The sequence below is a fragment of the Pristiophorus japonicus genome, chromosome 3 (genome assembly GCF_044704955.1).
Source record: "Pristiophorus japonicus isolate sPriJap1 chromosome 3, sPriJap1.hap1, whole genome shotgun sequence".
In the NCBI taxonomy this organism is placed as follows: domain Eukaryota; kingdom Metazoa; phylum Chordata; class Chondrichthyes; family Pristiophoridae; genus Pristiophorus; species Pristiophorus japonicus.
Window position 1 is genome coordinate 162,044,223 of NC_091979.1, and position 21,871 is coordinate 162,066,093.

A 21,871-nucleotide genomic window follows, 5' to 3' on the forward strand; every position below is an offset into this window, starting at 1 on the left:
TCTACCTAAATGCACGCAGCATTCGAAATAAAGTAAATGAGTTGACGGCACAAATCATTACAAATGGGTATGATTTGGTGGCCATTACAGAAACATGGTTGCAGGGTGGCCAAAACTGGGAATTAAACATACAGGGGTATCTGACAATTCGGAAAGATAGACAAGAAGGGAAAGGAGGTGGGGTAGCTCTGTTAATAAAGGATGATATCAGGGCAGTTGTGAGAGACGATATTGGTTCCAGTGAACAAAATGTTGAATCATTGTGGGTGGAGATTAGAGATAGTAGGGGGAAAAAGTCACTGGTGGGCGTAGTTTATAGGCCCCAAATAATAACTTCACGGTGGGGCGGGCAATAATCAAGGGAATAATGGAGGCATGTGAAAAAGGAACGGCAGTAGTCATGGGGGATTTTAATCTACATATCGATTGGTCAAATCAAATCGCACGGGGTAGCCTGGAGGAGGAATTCATACAATGCATATGGGATTGTTTCTTAGAACAGTATGTTACAGAACCTACAAGGGAGCAAGCTATCTTAGATCTGGTCCTGTGTAATAAGACAGGAAAAATAAACGATCTCCTAGTAAAAGATCCTCTCGGAATGAGTGATCACAGTATGGTTGAATTTGTAATACAGATTGAGGGTGAGGAAGTTGTGTCAGAAATGAGCATACTATGCTTAAACAAAGGGGACTACAGTGGGATGAGGGCAGAGTTGGCTAAAGTAGACTGGGAACACAGACTAAACGTTGGCACAATTGAGGAACAGTGGAGGACTTTTAAGGAGCTCTTTCATAGTGCGCAACAAAAATATATTCCAGTGAAAAAGAAGGGTGGTAAGAGAAGGGATAACCAGCCATGGATAACCAAGGAAATAAAGGAGAGTATCAAATCAAAGACCAATGCGTATAAGGTGGCCAAAGTTAATGGGAAACTAGAAGATTGGGAAAATTTTAAACAACAGCAAAGAATGATTAAAAAAACAATAAAGAAAGGAAAGATAGATTTCGAAGGTAAACTTGCGCAAAACATAAAAACAGATAGTAAAAGCTTTTACAGATATATAAAACGGAAAAGAGTGACTAAAGTAAATGTTGGTCCCTTAGAAGATGAGAAGGGGGATTTAATAATGGGAAATGTGGAAATGGCTGAGACCTTAAACAATTATTTTGCTTCGGTCTTCACAGTGGAAGACACAAAAATCATGCCAAAAATTGCTGGTCACAGGAATGTGGGAAGGGAGGACCTTGAGACAATCACTATCACTAGCGGGGTAGTGCTGGACAGGCTAATGGGATTGAAGGTAGACAAGTCCCCTGGTCCTGATGAAATGCATCCCAGGGTATTAAAAGAGATGGCGGAAGTTACAGCAGATGCATTTGTTATAATCAACCAAAATTCTCTGGACTCTGGGGAGGTACCAGCGGATTGGAAAGCAGCTAATGTAACGCCTCTGTTTAAAAAAGGGGGCAGACAAAAGGCAGGTAACTGTAGGCCGGATAGTTTAACATCTGTCGTGGGGAAAATGCTTGAAACTATCATTAAGGAAGAAATAGCAGGACATCTAGATAGAAATAGTGCAATCAAGCAGACGCAGCATGGATTCATGAAGGGGAAATCATGTTTAACTAATTTACTAGAATTCTTTGAGGATATAACGAGCATGGTGGATAGAGGTGTACCGATGGATGTGGTGTATTTAGATTTCCAAAAGGCATTCGATAAGGTGCCACACAAAAGGTTACTGCAGAAGATAGAGGTACGTGGAGTCAGAGGAAATGTATTAACATGGATAGAGAATTGGCTAGCGAACAGAAAGCAGAGAGTTGGGATAAATGGGTCCTTTTCGGGTTGGAAATCGGTGGTTAGTGGTGTGCCACAGGGATCGGTGCTGGGACCACAACTGTTGACAATACACATAGATGACCTGGAAGAGGGGACAGAGTGTAGTGTAACAAAATTTGCAGATGACACTAAGATTAGTGGGAAAGCGGGTTGTGTAGAGGACACAGAGAGGATGCAAAGAGATTTGGATAGGTTAAGCGAATGGTCGAAGGTTTGGCAGATGGAATACAATGTCGGAAAGTGTGAGGTCATCCACCTTGGGAAAAAAAAACAGTAAAAGGGAATATTATTTGAATGGGGAGAAATTACAACATGCTGCGGTGCAGAGGGATCTGGGGGTCCTTGTGCATGAATCCCAAAAAGTTAGTTTGCAGGTGCAGCAGGTAATCAGGAAGGCAAATGGAATGTTGGCCTTCATTGCGAGAGGGATGGAGTACAAAAGCAGGGAGGTCCTGCTGCAACTGTACAGGGTATTGGTGAGGCCACACCTGGAGTACTGCGTGCAGTTTTCGTCACCTTACTTAAGGAAGGATATACTGGCTTTGGAGGGGGTACAGAGACGATTCACTGGGCTGATTCCGGAGATGAGGGGGTTACTTTATGATGATAGATTGAGTATACTGGGTCTTTACTCGTTGGAGTTCAGAAGGATGAAGGGTGATCTTATAGAAACATTTAAAATGATGAAAGGGATAGACAAGATAGAGGCAGAGAGGTTGTTTCCACTGGTAGGGGAGGCTAGAACTAGAGGGCACAGCCTCAAAATACGGGGGAGCCAATTTAAAACCGAGTTGAGAAGGAATTTCTTCTCCCAGAGGGTTGTGAATCTCTGGAATTCTCTGCCCAAGGAAGCAGTTGAGGTTAGCTCATTGAATGTATTCAAGTCACAGAACGATAGAATTTTAACCCATAAGGGAATTAAGGGTTACGGGGAGAGGGCAGGTAAGTGGAGCCATGATCTTATTGAATGGCGGAGCAGGCTCGAGGGGCTAGATGGTCTACTCCTGTTCCTAATTCTTATGTTTTTATAAGGCGATGTGAGTACAATCAATGCAGCCCTGTACTTTTGGGAAGCCAGCAATCCTGGAGAAGCCCACAGCCCTGAGACGCATTGCCTGGGTGGTCATGGGGAACTTTATGTAGTCACTTTTCTGGGCATATAGTGCAGCTGTCACCTGCCGAATGCAGACGTGTGTTGCATGTTGAGAAATGGGGCACACATCCTAAGTTGTAGCTTGAAATGATCCAGAGGCATAGAATGAAAGTGCAGCTGTAACCTTCATTTCAACTGACAAAGCAGTCCTCCTGAGGCTTCTAGGTTGCAGGTCTGCTTTCAACAACTCACAGATCTCATTTACAATGTCTTTGCGGAAACACAGCCTTCTGACACAGTCTGCATCACTCAAGTGGAGGTACGAATGCCTGGCTCGATATACCTGAGGTGGGTAAGGCCTCCTGCCCAGCACCCTATGGGCTCCGAGGTTCCTCATGCAAGATGTCAAATTATTTGTCTCCTCCGTAGCACCGTGATACAGAAGGCACTCACAAGGTATGGCATTGTCAGTATTAACATAGAAACATCGAAAATAGGTACAGGAGTAGGCCATTTGGCACTTCAAGCCTGCACCACCAATCAATATGATCATGGCTGATCATGCAACTTCAGAACCCCATTCCTGCTTTCTCTCTATACCCCTTGAACCCTTTAGCCGTAGGGCCACATCTAACTCCATTTTGAATATATCTAACGAACTGGCCTCATAAACTTTCTGTGCTGGAGAATTCCACAATTCTCTGAGTGAAGAAGTTTCTCCTCATCTCGGTCCCAAATGACTGACTCCTTATCCCTAGTCTGTGAACCCTGGTTCTGGACTTCCCCAACATTGGAAACATTCTTCCTGCATCTAACATCTCCAATCCCGTCAGAATTGTATATGTTTCTATGAGATCCCCTCTCATTCTTCTAAATTCCAATGAATATAAGCCTAGTCGATCCCATCTTTCTTCATATGTCAGTTCTGCCATCCCGGGAATCAGTCTGGTGAACCTTCGCTGCACTCCCTCAATAGCAAAAATATCCTTCTCAGATTAGGATACCAAAACTGCACACAATACTCAATGTGTGGTCTCACCAAGGCCCTGTACCAGTAAGACCGGCCTGCTCCTTTACTCAAATCCTCTAGCTATGAAGGCCAGCATGCCATTTGCCTTCTTTACTGCCTACTGTACCTGCATGCTGACCTTCAATGACTGATGTACCATGACACCCAGGTCTCGTTGCATCTCCCCTTTTACTAATCTGTCACCATTCAGATAATAATCTGCCTTCCTGTTTTTGCAACCAAAGTGGATAACCTCACACTTATCCTCATTATACTGCATCTGTCATGCATTTGCCCATTCACCTAACCTGTCCAAGTCACCCTGCAGCCTCCTAGCATCCTCCTCGCAGCTCGCACTGCCACCCAGCTTAGTGTCATCTGCAAACTTGGAGATATTAATTTAATTTCTTTGTCTAAATCATTAATGTATATTGTAAATAATTGGGGTCCCAGCACTGCACCATGCGGCACCCCACTAGTCATTGCCTGCCATTCTGAAAAGGACCCGTTTATTCCCACTCTTTGCTTCCTGTCTGCCAACCAGTTCTCTATCCACGTCAATACATTTAGGGTTAGGGTAAGGGTTAGGGTTAGGGTTAGGGTTAACCCTAACCCCAATACCAGGTGCCTTAATTTTGCACACTAATCTCTTGTGTGGGACCTTATCAAAAGCCTTTTGAAAGTCCAAATACAACACATCCACTGGTTCTCCCGAATGTGTTCCTAACACAGATGAGGCTGCACACAGGGAGGTTAAAGTAACAGCGACCTCAGTCTTTATAAAGACACTCCAGAGTGAGGAACAGGCCTTAGGGGCCGGTTTATATACAGTGCTCCCAAGGGATGCTGGGATCCCTTGGGACTTCAGGGGATGCGCTCCCTGGTGGCAGAACATGGGAGTGCATGCTTTACAGATACACAACATCACTCCACCCCCAAAGTTAAAGTGAAAACTATTTACAAGGTTAGACGGTCGGGAGCCTTTCTTTCCCTGGTGGACTGCCTCGGTACAAATGTCTGTTCTGGTGTGTTGGCTGTGCCCTCACTGGGCTGGTGTGTTGTTGGCCCTGCAGCGCTGCTGGGTGAGCCTGGCCTTACTGTGCTGTTGGGCGTGATGGGTTCAATTTCCTGGTCCAGGGTGGTGTCGTTGATCCTTTGGGTGTGTGTTGTGGGCTCGAAAAAGGTGGTGTCTGCTGTGCTCAAGGTAATCTGTGAACCGCAGCCTCGTTTGGTCCAGGTGCTTTCTGCAAATTTGTCCATTTTCTAGTTTGACTACAAACAGCCTACTCCCTTTAGCTATCACCGTGCCCGCGATCCACTTGGGACCATGACCATAATTTAGCGCATACACAGGGTCATTCAGATCAATTTCCCGTGACACAGTGGCGTGACCATCGTTTACATTTTGTTGCTGCCGCCTGCCCTTTACCTGATCATGCAGGTTGGGGTGAACCAGCGAGAGTCTGGTTTTAAGTGTCCTTTTCATGAGTAGCTCAGCCGGGGGCACCCCTGTGAGCGAGTGGGGTCTCGTGCGGTAGCTGAGCAGTACTCGGGACAGGCAGGTTTGGAGTGAGACTTCTGTGACTCGTTTAAGGCTCTGTTTGATTGTTTGTACTGTCCGCTCTGCCTGCCCACTGGAGCTGGTTTAAACGGGGCCGATGTGACATGTTTGATCCCATTGCGGGTCATGAATTCTTTAAATTCAGCACTGGTGAAACATGGCCCGCTGTCACTGACCAGTATGTCAGGCAGGCCTTGGGTGGCAAACATGGCCCTCAGGCTTTCAATGGTGGGCAGTGGCGGTGCTTCCAGACATTATTTCACATTCAATCCATATTGAAAAAGCATCCACCACCACCAGGAACATTTTACTGAGAAACGGACCTGCATAGTCTACATGGATCCTCAACCATGGTCTGGAGGGCCAGGACCACAAACTTAGTGGTGCCTCTCTGGGCGTGTTGCTCAACTGAGCACACACGTTGCATTGCCGTACACAGGACTCAAAGTCAGAGTCGATACCGGGCCACCACACCATACTATACCCGGGTGTGTGCTGTGGAGATCCGAGATGAATGGCTCACTGCCCTTTTTGGGTAACACTACGTGGTTACCCCACAACAGGCAGTCTGCCTGAATGGACAGCTCATCCTTTCACCGCTGGAATGGCTTGATTAGCTCTTGCATTTCAACACGGATGCTGGCCCAGCTCCCACACAGTATACAGTTTTTTACTCGGGACAGCAGAGGATCTTGGCTGGTCCAATCCTAATCTGGCGGGCCATGACAGGTGATTTATCATTTTCAAATGCTTCCATGACCATCAATAAGTCTGCGGGCTGCGCCACCATCAACAAGTTTGCAGGCTGCGCCATTTCCACCCCCGTGGTGGGCAATGGTAGCCAACTGAGAGCATCCGCACAGTTCTTGGTGCCTGGCCTGTGGCAGATGGTATAGTTATACGCTGATAGCGTGAGTGCCCACCTTTGTATGCGGGCTGAGGCATTAGTAGTTATCCCCTTGTTTTCAGCGAACAGGGATATGATGGGCTTGTGATCGGTTTCCAGCTCAAATTTGAGGCCAAACTGGTACTGATGCATTTTTTTTACCCTGAAAGTGCTGTCGGCCCTCTCGGCCTTAGACAAGCTCCTGGAGGCATAGGCGACATGTTGCAATTTCCCCGCAAGGTTAGCTTGTTGGAATACACACTACAATGCATTACATGCTAACACAAGTCTTTTACAAGGGTTATACAGTACAAGCAGCTTGTTGGAGCATAAAATGTTTCTGGCTTTCTCAAAAGCAATTACTTGTTTTTTTTCCCATACCCAGTTCTCACCTTTACACAATAACACATGTAGGGGCTCTAAGAGGGTGCTTAACCCCAGTAGGAAGTTACCAAAATAGTTGAGGAGTCCCAGGAACGACCGCAGCTCCGTGATGTTCTGTGGCCTGGGCGCGTTCCTGATAGCCTCTGTCTTGGTGTCTGTGGGCCGAATGCCATCCGCCGTGATCTTTCTCCCCAAAAACTCCACTTCTGTTGCCATGAAGACGCATTTCGACCTCTTCAGCCGCAGCCCTACGCAATCCAGTCGCTGGAGGACCTCCTCCAGGTTTGTAGGTGCTCGACGGTGACCAATATGTCGTCCTGAAAAACCATCATGCGTGGTACCGACTTGAGTAGGCTTTCCATGTTTCTCTGGAAGGTCACTGCAGCCGACCGAATTTCAAACGGGCATCTGCTGTAGATGAACAGTCCCTTGTGCGCGTTGATGCAGATGAGGCCCTTCAAAGACTCCTCCAGCTCCTGCGTCATGTAGGCCGAAGTCAGGTCGAGCTTGGTGAACGTCTTGCCTCCTGCCAGCGTCGCAAATAGGTCGTCTGCCTTCGGTAGCGGGTATTGGTGAGAAATGATTAATAGTTACTTTATAATTGCTGCAAATCCTGACCGTGCCATCACTTTTGAGAACTGGAACAATTGGGCTGGCCCACTTGCTGAATTCCACTGGGGAGATGATGCTCTCGCGTTGCAGCCTGTCCAGCTCAATTTCCACTCTCTCCCTCATCATGTGAGGTACCGCTCACGCCTTGTGGTGAATGGGTCGTGCCTCTGGGACCAAGTGAATCCGCACCTTCACCCCGGAAATGTTTCCAATGCCTCGCTCAAAAAGGGAAGGAAATTTGTTAAGAACCTGGATACATGAGGCCTCATTGACATGTGATAGCGTTCGGATGTCATCCCAGTTCCAGCGGATTTTGCCCAGCCAGCTCCTTCCAAGCAGTGTGGGGCCATCGCATGGGACAATCCAGAGTGGCAGTTCGTGCACCGTGCCCTCGTAAGTGACCTTGACCATGACGCTGCCCAGCACAGTGATGAGCTCTTTGGTGTACGTTCTCAGTTTCATGTGAATGGGGCTCAGGGCTGGTCTGAGTGCCTTGTTGCACCACAGTCTCTCAAACATCTTTTGACTCATGATGGATTGGCTAGCTCCAGTGTCCAGTTCCATGGCTATCGGTAAGCCATTCAATTTTACATTTCACATTATAGATGGACATTTTGTCGAAAATGTGTGCACCCCGTGTACTTCAGCATCTGCCTCCTCTCTCTGAGGCTCGAAATTGCTTTGATCCACCATGGACTGATCTTCCTCTGCCACGTGGTGGTTAGCAGGTTTTGCAGAGCTTGCAGCTCGTCTGCAAGCTCATTGGAGGTGCCCCATTGTTCCACAGCTCTTGCAAACATACCCTTTGAAGCGGCATGAATAGGCTGAATGGAAGCCTCGACAACGCCAACAAGGTGTGAATTGCCTTGCATTCATCCTTTGTTGCGGACTCTGAGTCATCTGGGTCACCTGAGGCCTGCTGGCAGTTGCAGACTCGTGGTTTCTTCCCTGTACATTTCTGCTCGCAAACACAGTTCCAGTTATTAAATGAACATTGCGAGCACTTGTGTGCTGAGAGATTTGTTTGGTGTTATCACTGGTGGACATAAACGCCTGTGCTATCGCAATGGCCTTACTGAGTGTCGGTGTCTCTGCAGTCAAAAGTTTTCGTAAGGTGGTCTTGTGGACAATGCCCAGTTCAAAAAAGTCTCTGAGCATCTGTTCCACGTAGCCATCAAAATCACATTGTCCTGCAAGTCGCCTTAGCTCGGTGACGTAGCTCGCCACTTCCTGACCTTCAGATCGCTGGCACGTGTCGAACCGATACCTTGCCATCAGCATGCTCTCCCATGGGTTAAGATGCTCCCGAACCAGTGTACACAGCTCCTCATATGACTTATCTGTGGGTTTCACCGAGCCAGAAGATTCTTCATGAGGCTGTCGGTCGGTGTCCCGCAGGCCGCGAGGAGGACCGTTCTCCTTTTTGCAGCGCTTCCTTCTCCGTCCAACTCGTTGGCTACAATATACTAGTCTAGATGTTCAACATAGGCTTCCCAGTCCTCACCCTCCGAGAACTTTTCCAGGATGCCCACAGTTTGCTGCATCTTTGCGTTGGATTCGTATTCTCGTCGCCAGTTATTGTGTCCCTACACAGATGAGACTGCACACAGGGAGGTTAAAGTAACAGTGACCTCAGTCTTTAATAAGACACTCCAGAGTGAGGAATAGGCCTTAGGGGCCGGCTAATATATAGTACTCCTAAGGGATGCTGGGATCCCTTGGGACTTCAGGGGATGCACTCCCTGGTGGCGGAATATGGGAGTGCATGCTTTACAGGTACACAACACTCCCTTATCCACTCTACTAGTTGCATCCTCAAAAAATTTTAGATTTGTCAAGCATGATTTCCTTTTCATAATTCCATGCTGACTTGGACTGATCCTGTCACTGCTTTCCAAATGCGCTGCTATTACATCTTTAATAATTGATTCCAACATTTTCCCCACTACCGATGTCAGACTAACCGGTCTATAATTCCGTTTTCTCTCTCCCTCCTTTTTTAAAAAGTGGGGTCACATTAGCTACCCTCCAATCCATAGGAACTGAACCAGAGTCTAGAGAATGTGGAAAATTACTACCAATAGAACCATTATTTCTAGGGCCACTTTCTTAAGTACTCTGGGATGAAGACTATCAGGCCCTGGGGATTTATCGGCCTTCAATCCCTTCAATTTCTCTAACACCATTTCCTGACTAATAAGGATTTCCCTCAGTTCCCCCTTCTCTCTAGACCCTCGGTCCCCTAGTATTTTCGGGAGATTATTTATATCTTCCTTAGTGAAGACAGAACCGAAGTATTTGTTCAATTGGTCTGCCATTTCCTTGTTCCCCATTATGAATTCCCTTGATTCTGACTGCAAAGGACCTACATTAGTCTTCACTAATCTTTTTCTCTTCACATATCAATGGATGCTTTTGCAGTCAGTTTTTATGTTCCCTGCAAGCTTACTTTCAGACTCTATTTTCCCCCTCCTAATTAAACACTTTGTCCCCCTCTGCTGAATACTAAATTTCTCCCAGTCCTCAGGCTTGCTGTTTTTTCCGACCAATTTATATGCCTCTTCCTTGGATTTAACACTTTCCCTAATTTCCCTTCTTAGCCACGATTGAGCCACCTTCCCTTTTTTATTCTTACACCACACAGGGATGTAGGATTGTTGTAGTTCATCCTTGTGATATTTAAATGTCTGCCATTGCCTATCCACCGTCAACCCTTTAAGCATCATTCTCCAGTCTATCCTAGCCAATTCACCTCTCATACCGTCGAAGTTTCCTTTCTTTAAGTTCAGGACCCTAGTCTCGGAATTAACTGTATCACTCTCCATCTTAATGAAGAATTCTACCATATTATGGTCACTCTTCCCCAAGGGGCCACGCATGACCAGATTGCTAATTAATCCTCTCTCGTTACACAAGATCCAGTCGAGGATGGCCTGCTCTCTAGTTGGTTCCTTGACATATTGGTCTAGAAAATCATCCCTTATGCACTCCAGGAAATCCTCCTTCATAGTATTGCTACCAGTTTGGTTAGCCCAATCAATGTGCAGATTAAAATCACCCATGATCACTCCTGTAACCTTATTGCACGCGTCCCTAATTTCCTGTTTGATGCCATCCCCAACCTCCCTATTATAGTTTGGTGGTCTGTACACAACTCCCATTAATGTTTTCTGCCCTTTGCTGTTTCGCAGCTCTATCCATATTGATTCCACATCATCCATGTTAATGTCCTTCCTTACTGTTGCGTTAATCTCCTCTTTAACCAATAACGCTACCCCACCTCCTTTTCCTTCCTGTCTGTCCTTCCTGAATATTGAATACTCCTGGATGTTGAGTTCCCAGCCTTGGTTACCTTGGAGCCATGTCTCCATAATCCCAATTACATCATATCCGTTAACAGCTATCTGCGCAGTCATTCATCCATCTTATTACGAATGCTCCTCGCATTGAGACTCAGAGCCTTCAGGCTTGTTTTTTTTAACACTCTTTGTCCTTTTAGAATTATGTTGTAATGTGGCCCTTTTTGCTTTTTGCCTTGGGTTTCTCTGCCCTCCAAGCTTGCTTTTCTCCTTCCTACCTTTTGCTTCTTTCCCCTTTTTACTTCCCTCTGCCTCCCTGCATAGGTTCCCATCCACCTGCCTTTTTAGTTCAACCCCTCCCCAACAGCACTAGCAAACACTCCGCCTAGGACATAGGTTCCGGTCCTGCCCAGGTGCAGACCGTCTGGTTTCTACTGGTCCCACCTCCGCCAGAACCGGTTCCAATCTCCCAGGAATTTGAATCCCTCCCCCTTGCACCATTCCTCAAGCCATGTATTTAGCTGAGCTATCGTGCAATTCCTACTCTGACTAACACGTGGCACTGGTAGCAATCCTGAGATTACGACCTTTGAGGTCCTAATTTTTAATTTAACTCCTAGCTCCCTAAATTCAGTTTGGAGGACCTCATCCAGTTTTTTACCTATATCGTTGGTACCTATATGTACTACGACAGCTGGCTGTTCACTCTCCCCCTCCAGAATGCGCTGCAGCCGCTCCGAGACATCCTGGAGTCTCGCTTGCGGCCGCAGAAACACTTGTCTATTCCTCTTACAACAGAATCACTATAGCTCTCCCACTCTTTTTCCTGCCCTCCTGTGCAGCAGAGCCACCCCTGATGCCATGGACTTGGCTGCTGCTGCCTTCCCCTGATGAGTCGTCTCCCCCAACAGTACCCAAGGTGGTGTATCTGTTTTGTAGGGAGATGCCCGCAGGGGACCCCTGACCTACCTTCCTTCCACTGCTCTTCCTGATGGTCACTCATTCCCTATTTGCCTGTGTCACCTTTACCTGCGGTGTGACCAACTCACTTAATGTGCTATTCACGACATCCTCAGCATCGTTGATGCTCCACTTTGAATCCCTCCGCAGCTCCAGTGCCACAATGCGGTCTGTCAGGAACTGCGGCTGGATACACTTCCTGCACATTTAGTTGTCAGGGACATATAGCACAGGAGGAGATGACATGGTTCTGGATTCTCCTGCCATGACGTAACCCTTAAATTACTTAATTTGGCAACAATGCCAAAGGTTTCTTACTGCTAAGAACAAGAAAAAAGATAAAGAAAAAGAAAACTACTCACCACTCAACCAGCCAATCACTTACCCTCTTGGCTGTGACATCACCCTTCGATTACTTTTTACTTCTTTCTTACTTTTGACCCTGTTACAGCTGCAGCTAGCTCCTCCTCCGGCCGCTGCTCCCGAACTGCCGCCGACCTCGGACTGCTGCTGGGCCTTTATAGGCAGCCGCTGCTCCTCCTTTGGCCGCTGCTCCGGGTTAAATTTTACCTTTGCAAGAAGCTCACAATGGCAAGCAGGACAGGTTCTTTGTTGTCTCTCCCCAAGATCTGTATGGACCACACCCAAGTCTTGTGACTTCTCCATTTCATCCCTGCCCTCCCCACCCCTGGGCTCATTACAGTCTTCTGACATCTCCTCCCCCGGTCTCATTTGCTGCCTAGTGCAGTCTTTCAATTGCCACCTCCACCTCACCCCGGGCGTGGGGCCGATTCTGACAGCTGGCGCTGTGACTCTCCAGCCCTATTTGAAGACGTTCAGTGGTAGCGTGTGAGTAAAAAAAAAATGAAAACTTCAGAATTCCATGAAACATCCATGTACTCCATTGAAAGGTAAAACAATGTCATCTTTATTATGGATATTTAAAGTGTATTTGACTCCCTCCAAAAACTTTGATGAACAACAATGGTGTCTTTCAGCGGCGATTTCTCAATGTGCGCTGCTTTCTGTTAACTCACCAGAAAGCTTTTCGGGAGTAGCCAGTTATACCGACCTAGCAGAAATTTTTTTAGGGCAAACTGTGAAAAATCTTCAAAACTGATGCAGACATGAGGGAACCTAACGTCAAAAAAACTTAACATTACAAAATCATAACTAACTCAATTACGCCAGCGCAGATTCCATGGGGAAACATTGATTTAAATACTTACGCAAAAAAAGGCACACGCCAAAACAATGGTGCAAATAACCCAGGAAAATTGAGCCCACAGAAACAAAGTGAAATTAATTGACATATTTATTCCTGAATGATGATACTTTAACAGAATCCTAAAATCCACAATCAAATCACCCCTGCAACTTTTATATTCCAGGGAATACAAGCCTAGTTTATGTAATTTCTCCTCATAATTTAACCCTTGGATCCCCTTGTAACATTCTGGTGAATTAGCGCTGCACTCCTTCCAAGGCCTTTGCTTTCTAAGTTGCAGTGCCCAGAACTGTATACAGTATGTCAGATGTGATCTAATCAGGACTTTGTATAGCTGTAGAAAAATTCTTTCCATTTATATTATCGCCCACTAGTTAGTAAGCCTAACATTCCATTAGCATTTTTGAGTATTTTTTTGTACCTGCCCACAACAGTTTATTGATCTATGGACCTCTAAATCTCTTTGGACTTCCACTATATGTTGAAGAAGCCCCAGATCCTTCCTCAGCAATTAGTTAAACAAGTTTTTCATCAATTAGAACTTCCAGCAGATAGAACAACATGTGGATGAATCTTCTGGCACCTATCAAAAAATAATACATCCATTGTTCTATAATGGATTTACAATTTGAGTAGCTGTTGATCAAAGTGCTCCTGGGCCTCAAACTAGACAACTGACTTTGCATTCCAAGGTACAGAAACAGTGGCTTCTTCTAGGAAATTATTGGTTGAAATTCATTTTTGAAATCCGCACTGTTAGCCGAGTTAGCCTATACAAAAAGGCTAGGCACAGAATTTCTCAGGAGTCAAAATTGGATGGTTCCTGGAATCCATCACAGGTAGTAGCACTAATATTAGATTTCAGCCCCTGTAAAAATAACATTTACAGCAATAATAATAATTCTGCAATACAGTCAGCAATAGTAAATGGTGGTCGTGAAATTCCCGTGCCTAGCCGTGGCAGTTGTGGCTGGTTTAGAAACATAGAAACATAGAAACATAGAAAATAGGTGCAGGAGTAGGCCATTCGGCCCTTCGAGCCTGCAGCGCCATTCAACGAGTTCATGGCTGAACATGCAACTTCAGTACCCCATTCCTGCTTTCTCGCCATACCCCTTGATCCCTCTAGTGGTAAGGACTGCACTGGTCACCATCTGAGGAAGGGTGATAGCGTGGCCGTTGCTTGCATATGGTGGAAGAATTCAAATGAAGCAGATCATGACATCAATCAGTGTGTAATGCTGATTTGATGCATGATCTGCCATTTTAAATGTCTCCATTTCACTGAGCGCACTCTCCTAAGCATGCACAGCTGAACACAATGGAACCCCTCACCAGCACTACTTAAAGGGACACAATGCAACTTTGAGGCAAGTTGCTTTTTGCTTTGGTTCTGGTTCCCGTACACTTTGTTGGAGAAGTGCCTTGGTGTAAGATACTTAAAAAGTGGGAAAGTGTGCAGGGAGTACTGCTGGACATTGGGAAGCTGTTGACTTTTAAAGGAAGGCCTCTGATTACACCACTTGCCCCCAGTCATGGGGGCTCTACTTGCAGTCCCCCTCACACTGCAGCATGACAGAGAGATGGAGCAGAGGTAGCAAAGACAAGCTGCTCACAGAAGGAGGGGGAGGAGGGGGAGGAGGCCTGTCAGCAGGCGGCCTTACCTACCTAGGGTCTTCAGGGAGCACTTCTCCCCTGCGGGTGGAAGACTTGACTCCTTCTGTAGGCATCCTGCAACAAGGCCTCCAGTGTTGCATCGGAGAACCGAGGTGGACGCTCTCTTCCCTGTTGAGGCATATTGCTTCAGCTCCAGCCACAATGAAGTACTTCTGTATCAGAGCACCTCCCCTTTACGAAATGCAGACAGTCTTTGACTCCGCAGACAAACTTTAAATATAGAACAGACTGTGTTATGTCTCAAATAAAGCAATGTGACTGAGTACACTCCAAAACAGACATCTATTGTAGATGAACAGACCTTTGTGTGTGCTGATGCAGCTGAGGCCTTTCGAAGATTCCACCAGCTCCTGCGTCATGTAGGTCGAGGTCAGGTCCAACTTGGTGAATGTCTTCCCTCCTGCCAGTGTCACAAATAGGTCATCTGTCTTTGATAGTGGGTACTGATCCTGCAATGAAAAACAGTTAATCGGTACTTTATAGTCCCCACAAATTCTGATCATGCCATCGCCCTTGAGAACTGGAACAATCGGACTGGCCCACTCGTTTGAACTCAACCGGCGCGATGGTGCCCTCTCATTGCAGCCTGTTCAGCTCAATCTCCACTTTCTCTCGCATCATGTATGGCACCGCACGTGTCTTGTGGTGGATGGGTCGTGTACCGGGAACCAAGTGGATCTGCACCTTTGCCCCAGAGAAATTTCCGATGCCTGGCTCAAACAATGATGGGAACTTGCTCAAAACCTGGGCAAATGAGGCGTCATTGACGGACGAAAGCGCTCAAATGTCGTCCCAGTTCTGCGGATTTTTCCCAGCCAGCTTCTGCCGAATAGTGTGGAGCTATCTCCTGGTACAATCCATAGTGGTAGTTCGTGCACCGCTCCATCATAGGAGACTTTTACTGTTGCACTGCCAATTACAGGGGTCAGCTCTTTAGTGTAAGTTCTCAGCTTGGTATGAATAGGGCTCAACTTGGGCCTTTGTGCCTTGTGCTCCACAGCCTCTCAAAGGCCTTTTTGCTCATGGATACTGGAATTCCATTCAGTTCAACTTTTAACATGATCGATGGACATTTCGTGGTGAAGGTGTGTATCCCGTACACTGTTGCCTCCTTGATTCGAGTCTCTAGTTCAGTTTGATCCACCATGGATCGGTCTTCCTCTGCAACGTAGTGGTTTGCAGGGTTTGCAGCTTGTCTGAACATTCAGTGGAGGTGTCCCATCGTTCCACAGCCTTTGCACGCATAGTGTTTGATGCGGCATTGATGGGCTCAATGATCACCTCCACAGTCCCAACAAGGTGTTAATTGCCTTGCATTCACACTTGATGGTGGGCCCTGAGTCATCTGAGGTCGTGCAGCTGCAGGCGTGTACATTCTGCCATATACATTCCTGCCTGAAAACGACGTTACTTTGTGTACAGTACTAGCCTATGCATCTTTGTGCTGCGAAATTTGTTTGGTGTTATCCCTGGTGGATATAAATGCCGAGGCTATCGTTATGGCTTTGCTCAGGTTCGGTGTTTCAACAGTCAATAGTTTGCGAAGGATAACCTCATGGCCAATGCCAAGCACAAAAAAGTCTCTTAGCATTTGCTCCAGGAATCCACCGAATTCGCAATGTCCTGCAAGGCGCCTTAGTTCGGCGACGTAGCTCGCCACTTCTTGGCCTTCAGACCGTTGACACGTATAAAATCGACACCTTGCCATCAAAACGCTTTCTTTCAGATTTAGGTGCTCCCGGACCAGCGTACACAGTTCTTCATTCGATTTGGTTGTTTATTTCACCGGAGCAAGAAGCCATAGCCCCGCAGACGGTGAGGAGGATCGCCTTTCGTTTGGCAGTGTTCTCATTCCCTTCCAGCTCGTTGGCCACGAAGTATTGGTCGAGTCGCTCCACGAAGGCTTCCCAATCGCCACCTTCTGAGAATTTCTCCAGGATACCAACAGTTCTCTGCATTTTCGCGTGATTGTTCATTATCTAATACTCATCACTAGTTGTTATGTCTCAAATAAAGCAATGTGACTGAGTACTGTAAACTTGAGTAAGTGCGACCTTAGTCTTTTTATTCTAACTCCAGAGTGCTGGCACAGCATTGGAGGCCTGCTTATATGCAGTGTTCCCAAGGGAGGCTGGGATCCCTTGGGACTCCAACAGATGCGCCCTCTGGTGGTGGTAGAATGCTGGTTGCAAGGTGTTGCATACATAACAAACTGCACAGGATTTTGGTCCCCCTGTAGAGCACTGAGCCAACCACAGCGCATTTAGCACTGGGCTCAGCGCTGCAATCTTGGTAATGAGAAGCCAGCATGAATTTCAATGGGCAGATCGTTCATCACAATCCCCGCGTTAATTTTCAGGCCAAATCGAATTTTGCTCCCAGTGTATTTGTTGAATCTATGTATGGATAGATGTGAGCACAACTTGATATTATTGTTGAATCCTATCCAGGCAAGGCAGATACTCAGAATAATTTTCCCCGCTCAGAATGTACTGTTTACTGATCTCATAGAAAACTCAACAGTCACTCTAAACATGGACAGGGTTGCAGAGGTATTGGCAGGACAGACGCCCCAAGGTCAGTGTTCTCGCTCAGGCCAACATCCCCAGCATCGAAACATTGACCACGCTCGATCAGCTCCGTTGAGCGGGCCACATCGTCCGCATATCCGACACGAGACCCCAAAGCAAGCGCTCGATGCAGAGGTGGGCCGAGGAAACACAACAAAGACAACCTCAAAGCCTCCTTGACAAAGTGTAACATCCCCACCGACTCCTGGGAATCCCTGGCCCACAACTGCCCAAATTGGAGGAAGAACATCCAGGAGGGCGCTGAGCACCTCAAGTCCCATCATCAAGAATAAGCAGAAACCAAGCGTAGACAACGGAATGAGCGTGCGTCAACCCTTTCCTTCAACCACTGTGTGCCCCACCTGTGACAGAGACTGTTTGTCCTACATTGGACTCCTCAGTCACCTGAGAACTCATTTTTAGAGTGGAAGCAAGTCATCCTCGACTCCGAGGGACTGCCTATGATGATGATGATGGACAGGGTTGCAGAAAGACTGCAGTTTGTCAGAGTTAGGATCACGTGCAATTTGGCAGTGGGCATGGCTGGCCGACAAGGCTCCCCACCTGTTGTGGCAATCTTCAATCAGCCCCAAAGTGCTCTGGAAGTACTTGACTTTATCTAAGATACTCTGAGAAGAGATATTTAACAAATTAAAAGAATAGCTCATAAAATCACTAATATAACTGGTGAGGATATTAACAAATGTGGCTGATCTTCCCATTTTTAAAATCTTTTTGAAATTATATTTTCAATCTTACATTTTCAGATTTATATTTCATGAAGCCATTCTACATTTTTCTGACATTGTGTTTATGGGAGGAGTGCATTCCTAGATTAAGGTTTCTTGGCATAGCTGGGCTGGGTGAAGTGTAAGGATTAAAATAGTTGGTTTATTCTTGGTCTTTGGAGTTCCTCTATGTTGGAGAATAAAGGATGCTGCTTACAAGTGATGCTGTTTATTAGAGACACTGGTGGGCCTCTGCCGGCTTAATCCCCCTCTTGTGCTATTTGGCTTTCTCTCTTTAGAAGGTGCTTTAGGTGTTAGGGCGAGTGGGAATTGTGCTGATTGGGATCATTTTATGAACAGTTAAGTGAAATTGTTCATTTAACATCCCACGATCTAAGGTTTTTTTTTAACAAGAGCTTTCAGTATGTTTGAAACTTTTATTTTAATCACTTAACAAAATAGCTCTTTACATTTGCAACGTGGGCCTAATGGTCCCCTTCGGTGCAGTATTATTCCATGATTCTATGATATTTATTCGCGGTTGAAGATATCTAATACCAATGTACTTCACAGTACAGTGATGTGTCTAAAGGTTATAATGATGGATGGACAGAAAGAAGAAAAGAAAGTTCGGACAGACTTCTCACCTGCCAAGATCTAGGAGAGGGTTTTAGGAACTTTAAAGGGCCCAATTTTGTCCATCACTTGCTCCAATTCTTTTTGGAGTAAGTTGGTTTTTCTGGCGCAAGTTAAAAAACGGCATTTTTCCCAAAAAATTTGCTCCAGAGTAGCTCAGTTAGGTACGATTTTTTTTTTGTTCAGTTTTTTTTTCAAAAGGGGGAGTTCCCAGCCACTTACACCAGTTTTGGCCATTTATGGCTCTTTGGCCAGCTCAAACTTACTCCAAATCGACTTAGGTCAGCGTATGTGGCTAGCTCTGAAAAACATTGCGGGCAGCTAAGAATTCAGCGCAGGTTAGTACATTTAAAGCACCAAGACTTACAAAGCACTAAACAAGGCACAAAAAGTAATAAGCAATTAGTTAACAAATAAAAACTAGAAGGAAGCTGAGAGGACCTGCACGAAGACTTACAAAGCTCTAAACAAACCACAAAAAGTAATAAGCGATCAATCAATAACAAATAAAAAATAGAAGTCCTACCTTTATGCCAGAAACAATTTTTTTTTAAAGTCCCCCCACCAACCCAGCCCCACCCCCCTCCACATCAAAACTCTCCTCCTCCGCCCCCCACAATCAAAACTCTCCTCACTAAACAAAGCACAACCATCAATAAATAAAAAATAAAACTCAAGTTCAACCTCGGCCCGGGAAGTCAGTGGGCCAGCTGGCTTGTGATGGGAGGCCACTCGGCCGGGGATAGGGGCTGCAAGCATCGGGTCCTGCTCACAGCCCGCAGGACATGCTGGGAGGGCGAGGAGCATGCGCGCAGCCCTCACTGCACAGGCGCGGAGCTGCCGGCAGTGTTTTCTGCGCTGGGCTGTTGCTCCCCCCCACTGCACTATGTACGCCATGCTGGGACACTGGAGACTCGGCAGAGCAGGCAGGATGGGGCCACTTTTTTTCGGCGCCATTTCCAGCGCGCAAAGGCACCGCATTTAGGGTAAGTGTGCCGAAAAAAGGGGTTGGTGAAAATTGGGCCCATTGTTTTGATTGAGAAATTTAATTGAAGGGCCACGGACATCAGGGCAAGGCATCAACAAGGTCAAAATGACATGTCTTATATGTCATAAAATGACAACTAAAGAAACATTTTGCCCAGTGCTGACCTGTGCATCTGTGATCTGTTAGAGAACAGTAACCCCCAAACCCGCGACCTCTACCACCTAGAAGGACAAGAACAGCAGGCGCATGGGAGCACCATTAACTGGAAAGTTCCCCTCCAAGTCACACCATCCTGACTTGGAAATATATCACCGTTCCCTCATCGTCGCTGGGTCAAAATCCTGGAACTCCCTCCCTAACAGCACTGTGGGAGCACCTTCACCACACAGATTGCAGCGGTTCAAGAAGGCGGATCACCACCATTTTCTCTAGAGAACTTAGGGATAGGCAATAAATGCTGGCTTTGCCAGTGATGCCCGCATCCCAGGAACAAATAAAAAAAACTGCAGAAGCCTGGGGCAGAGCACTGTCCCACCCAATTAGCATTTGGGAAAAGTAAAAGAGCGGAAATTAATGTTCATTAATGTGACAATGTTTTTTGTTATAATTATTTTTCATTGTATAATCTTTTCTTTTTAGCATGTTAGTTCTTACGAAGCATATTTTTTGATGTTCGACAAAAGGAATTGATTTCAATCACTTTATTAGAATTTTGTATAATTATGTGGATGGAAACAACATTACAAATCCCTCATGCGCCTGAAAGATCCGACAGTTGAGTTGTAGCCGCCCCAGTCACTGAATCTCCTGTATTCACCGGGTCTCATGAAGTACTGTCGGCCTCTGTAGTTGGGTTGTTCATAGAAGTTCCAGTAACCGTCCATCACATGGCAGGAGTGAATGTCACGGTAACGGAAACGATCGTAGACAGATGGACAGTCATCCATGAATTCCATCATCTGTCCTCCAAAGTCAGGCCTCTCGTAAATCTTCATTCGGTAGTTTCCACCTCGGTACTGGAATAGAAATAAAATAACATTAGCCACGACATTATAAATAGATCGGGGTAGATTTTTACTTTCGGTGGCAGCGGAGAACTGGTGGTAGATGTTGTACACCCCACCCGATCTTCCATTCCAGTCCTTTCCATTGACTTCACTGGAAAGTAAAATCAGATGGGGTGCATAATAATTTTTCTCCCATGTACATATCATGTGGCATTTAGAATTATCCAACTGGCCTTACTGCTGTAACAAAAATATGGGCAGGTAGATGCAACACACAAGAAGCCACAATAGACAGGAGAAACAGAAAACAATGTTTCCGCTTTTGACACCCACACACCTAATTGCTGAGCATATTCATCATTCATTAATCCTCAATTAGTTTAGAACACAACAGACAAGATGCATAGAGGACAAAATGATAACTTACGTATGGATAAGTGCGACATGACCCAATGCTGTCATTGAATCCCATCCAGCGCTGGTAGTCAGGATATTCTCCCCTGCTCAGAGCATACTGGTATCCCATGTAATTGGGTCTCTCATACGCCACCCACCAGTCACTCTCCACACGGATGGAGTTACAGCGTCTGAAGTAAGGGGACAGGTCAGTACAGTCAGTACTGCACTCGTAGTGCCGACCCTGGAAGTTCCTGTCCTCGTAAAAGATGATCTGTGGGGCAAAATAATGTTTGATAAGTAAGCAAGCTTCAGCATTTTGAATGTAATTACTAAAACTGCTAGCATTTACTGAGATAAAAATTTACCTTTCCCATTTTAAGGTTGTGTAGCGTCAAGAGAAACACTATTTTGAGGCCTACAGAATTGGTGACCTTTTATACATACCAGAAAATGCACTGTAGGAAAACCTTTATTAGTTAAATGGCTACACTGAATTGTTCCCAGCATGCACTGCACTCTGTAAAGGAGTGACAGTCGTGATTTTGAACTGTTGCTGCTTTTTTTGTAATCCCTTTGTAACTTCTAGGCTTTTTGTACAAAAAAGAACTACGCTTCTAAGTGATTTACGACAATGAGCTTTCTGGAATCCTCCAAACTGAGCAATAGCAACCTCAGCGAAAACATCCTGGGCTATGACAGAACCCTTTTCATCAAAGGTTTCTATGTGGACAGTGCAGACTGTAAAATGAATAATGTGGGTGGTGAAACGCCAGTATTTCTCCATTTTATACTCATGTTCACACTTCGTTTGCTCAATGGATCAAAGGCAAGAATTTCAGTCTCTGATTATTTTAACGATTGCTTTCTTTCCCATGTTGGCCTCTACTTTAACTGGTGATGATTTTTAATTGTATATTCCTGAAAAGGAAAAAGTGATTTTAAAAGCATTCGCATTGTTAATGAGTCAGATTAATTCATAGTCAAATTTT

At 45.8% G+C, this 21,871-nt stretch overlaps 2 protein-coding genes across 3 annotated transcripts in view; one reads left to right on the forward strand and one right to left on the reverse strand.

The window, feature by feature from the left end:
• The window catches only part of LOC139259970 (gamma-crystallin S-1-like), a 68,000-nt gene that overhangs the window by 24,619 nt on the left and 21,510 nt on the right, over nt 1-21,871 (forward strand). The gene's annotated exons all lie outside the window — the stretch shown is intronic.
• Nucleotides 20,217-21,256, reverse strand: LOC139259971 (gamma-crystallin S-1-like). 2 transcript variants are annotated; one of them, XM_070875983.1, is made up of 3 exons: nt 21,248-21,256; nt 20,911-21,153; nt 20,217-20,492 (listed from the first exon to the last, which is right to left on the reverse strand). In XM_070875983.1, the coding sequence occupies exons 1-3, from the start codon at nt 21,254-21,256 to the stop codon at nt 20,217-20,219; spliced, it is 528 nt and encodes a 175-aa protein (XP_070732084.1). The 2 variants fall into 2 exon arrangements, with proteins under 2 accessions (XP_070732084.1, XP_070732085.1); XM_070875984.1 differs by having other exon boundaries at nt 20,217-20,485; nt 20,907-21,153.

Bases quoted from the DNA above. Each gene is read 5' to 3' on its own strand.
- LOC139259971 (XM_070875983.1), bottom strand. The intron at 20,493-20,910 runs GTAAGTTATCAT...TTTCTATTCCAG, and splicing joins CATGTCGCACTTATCCATAC to TACCGAGGTGGAAACTACCG.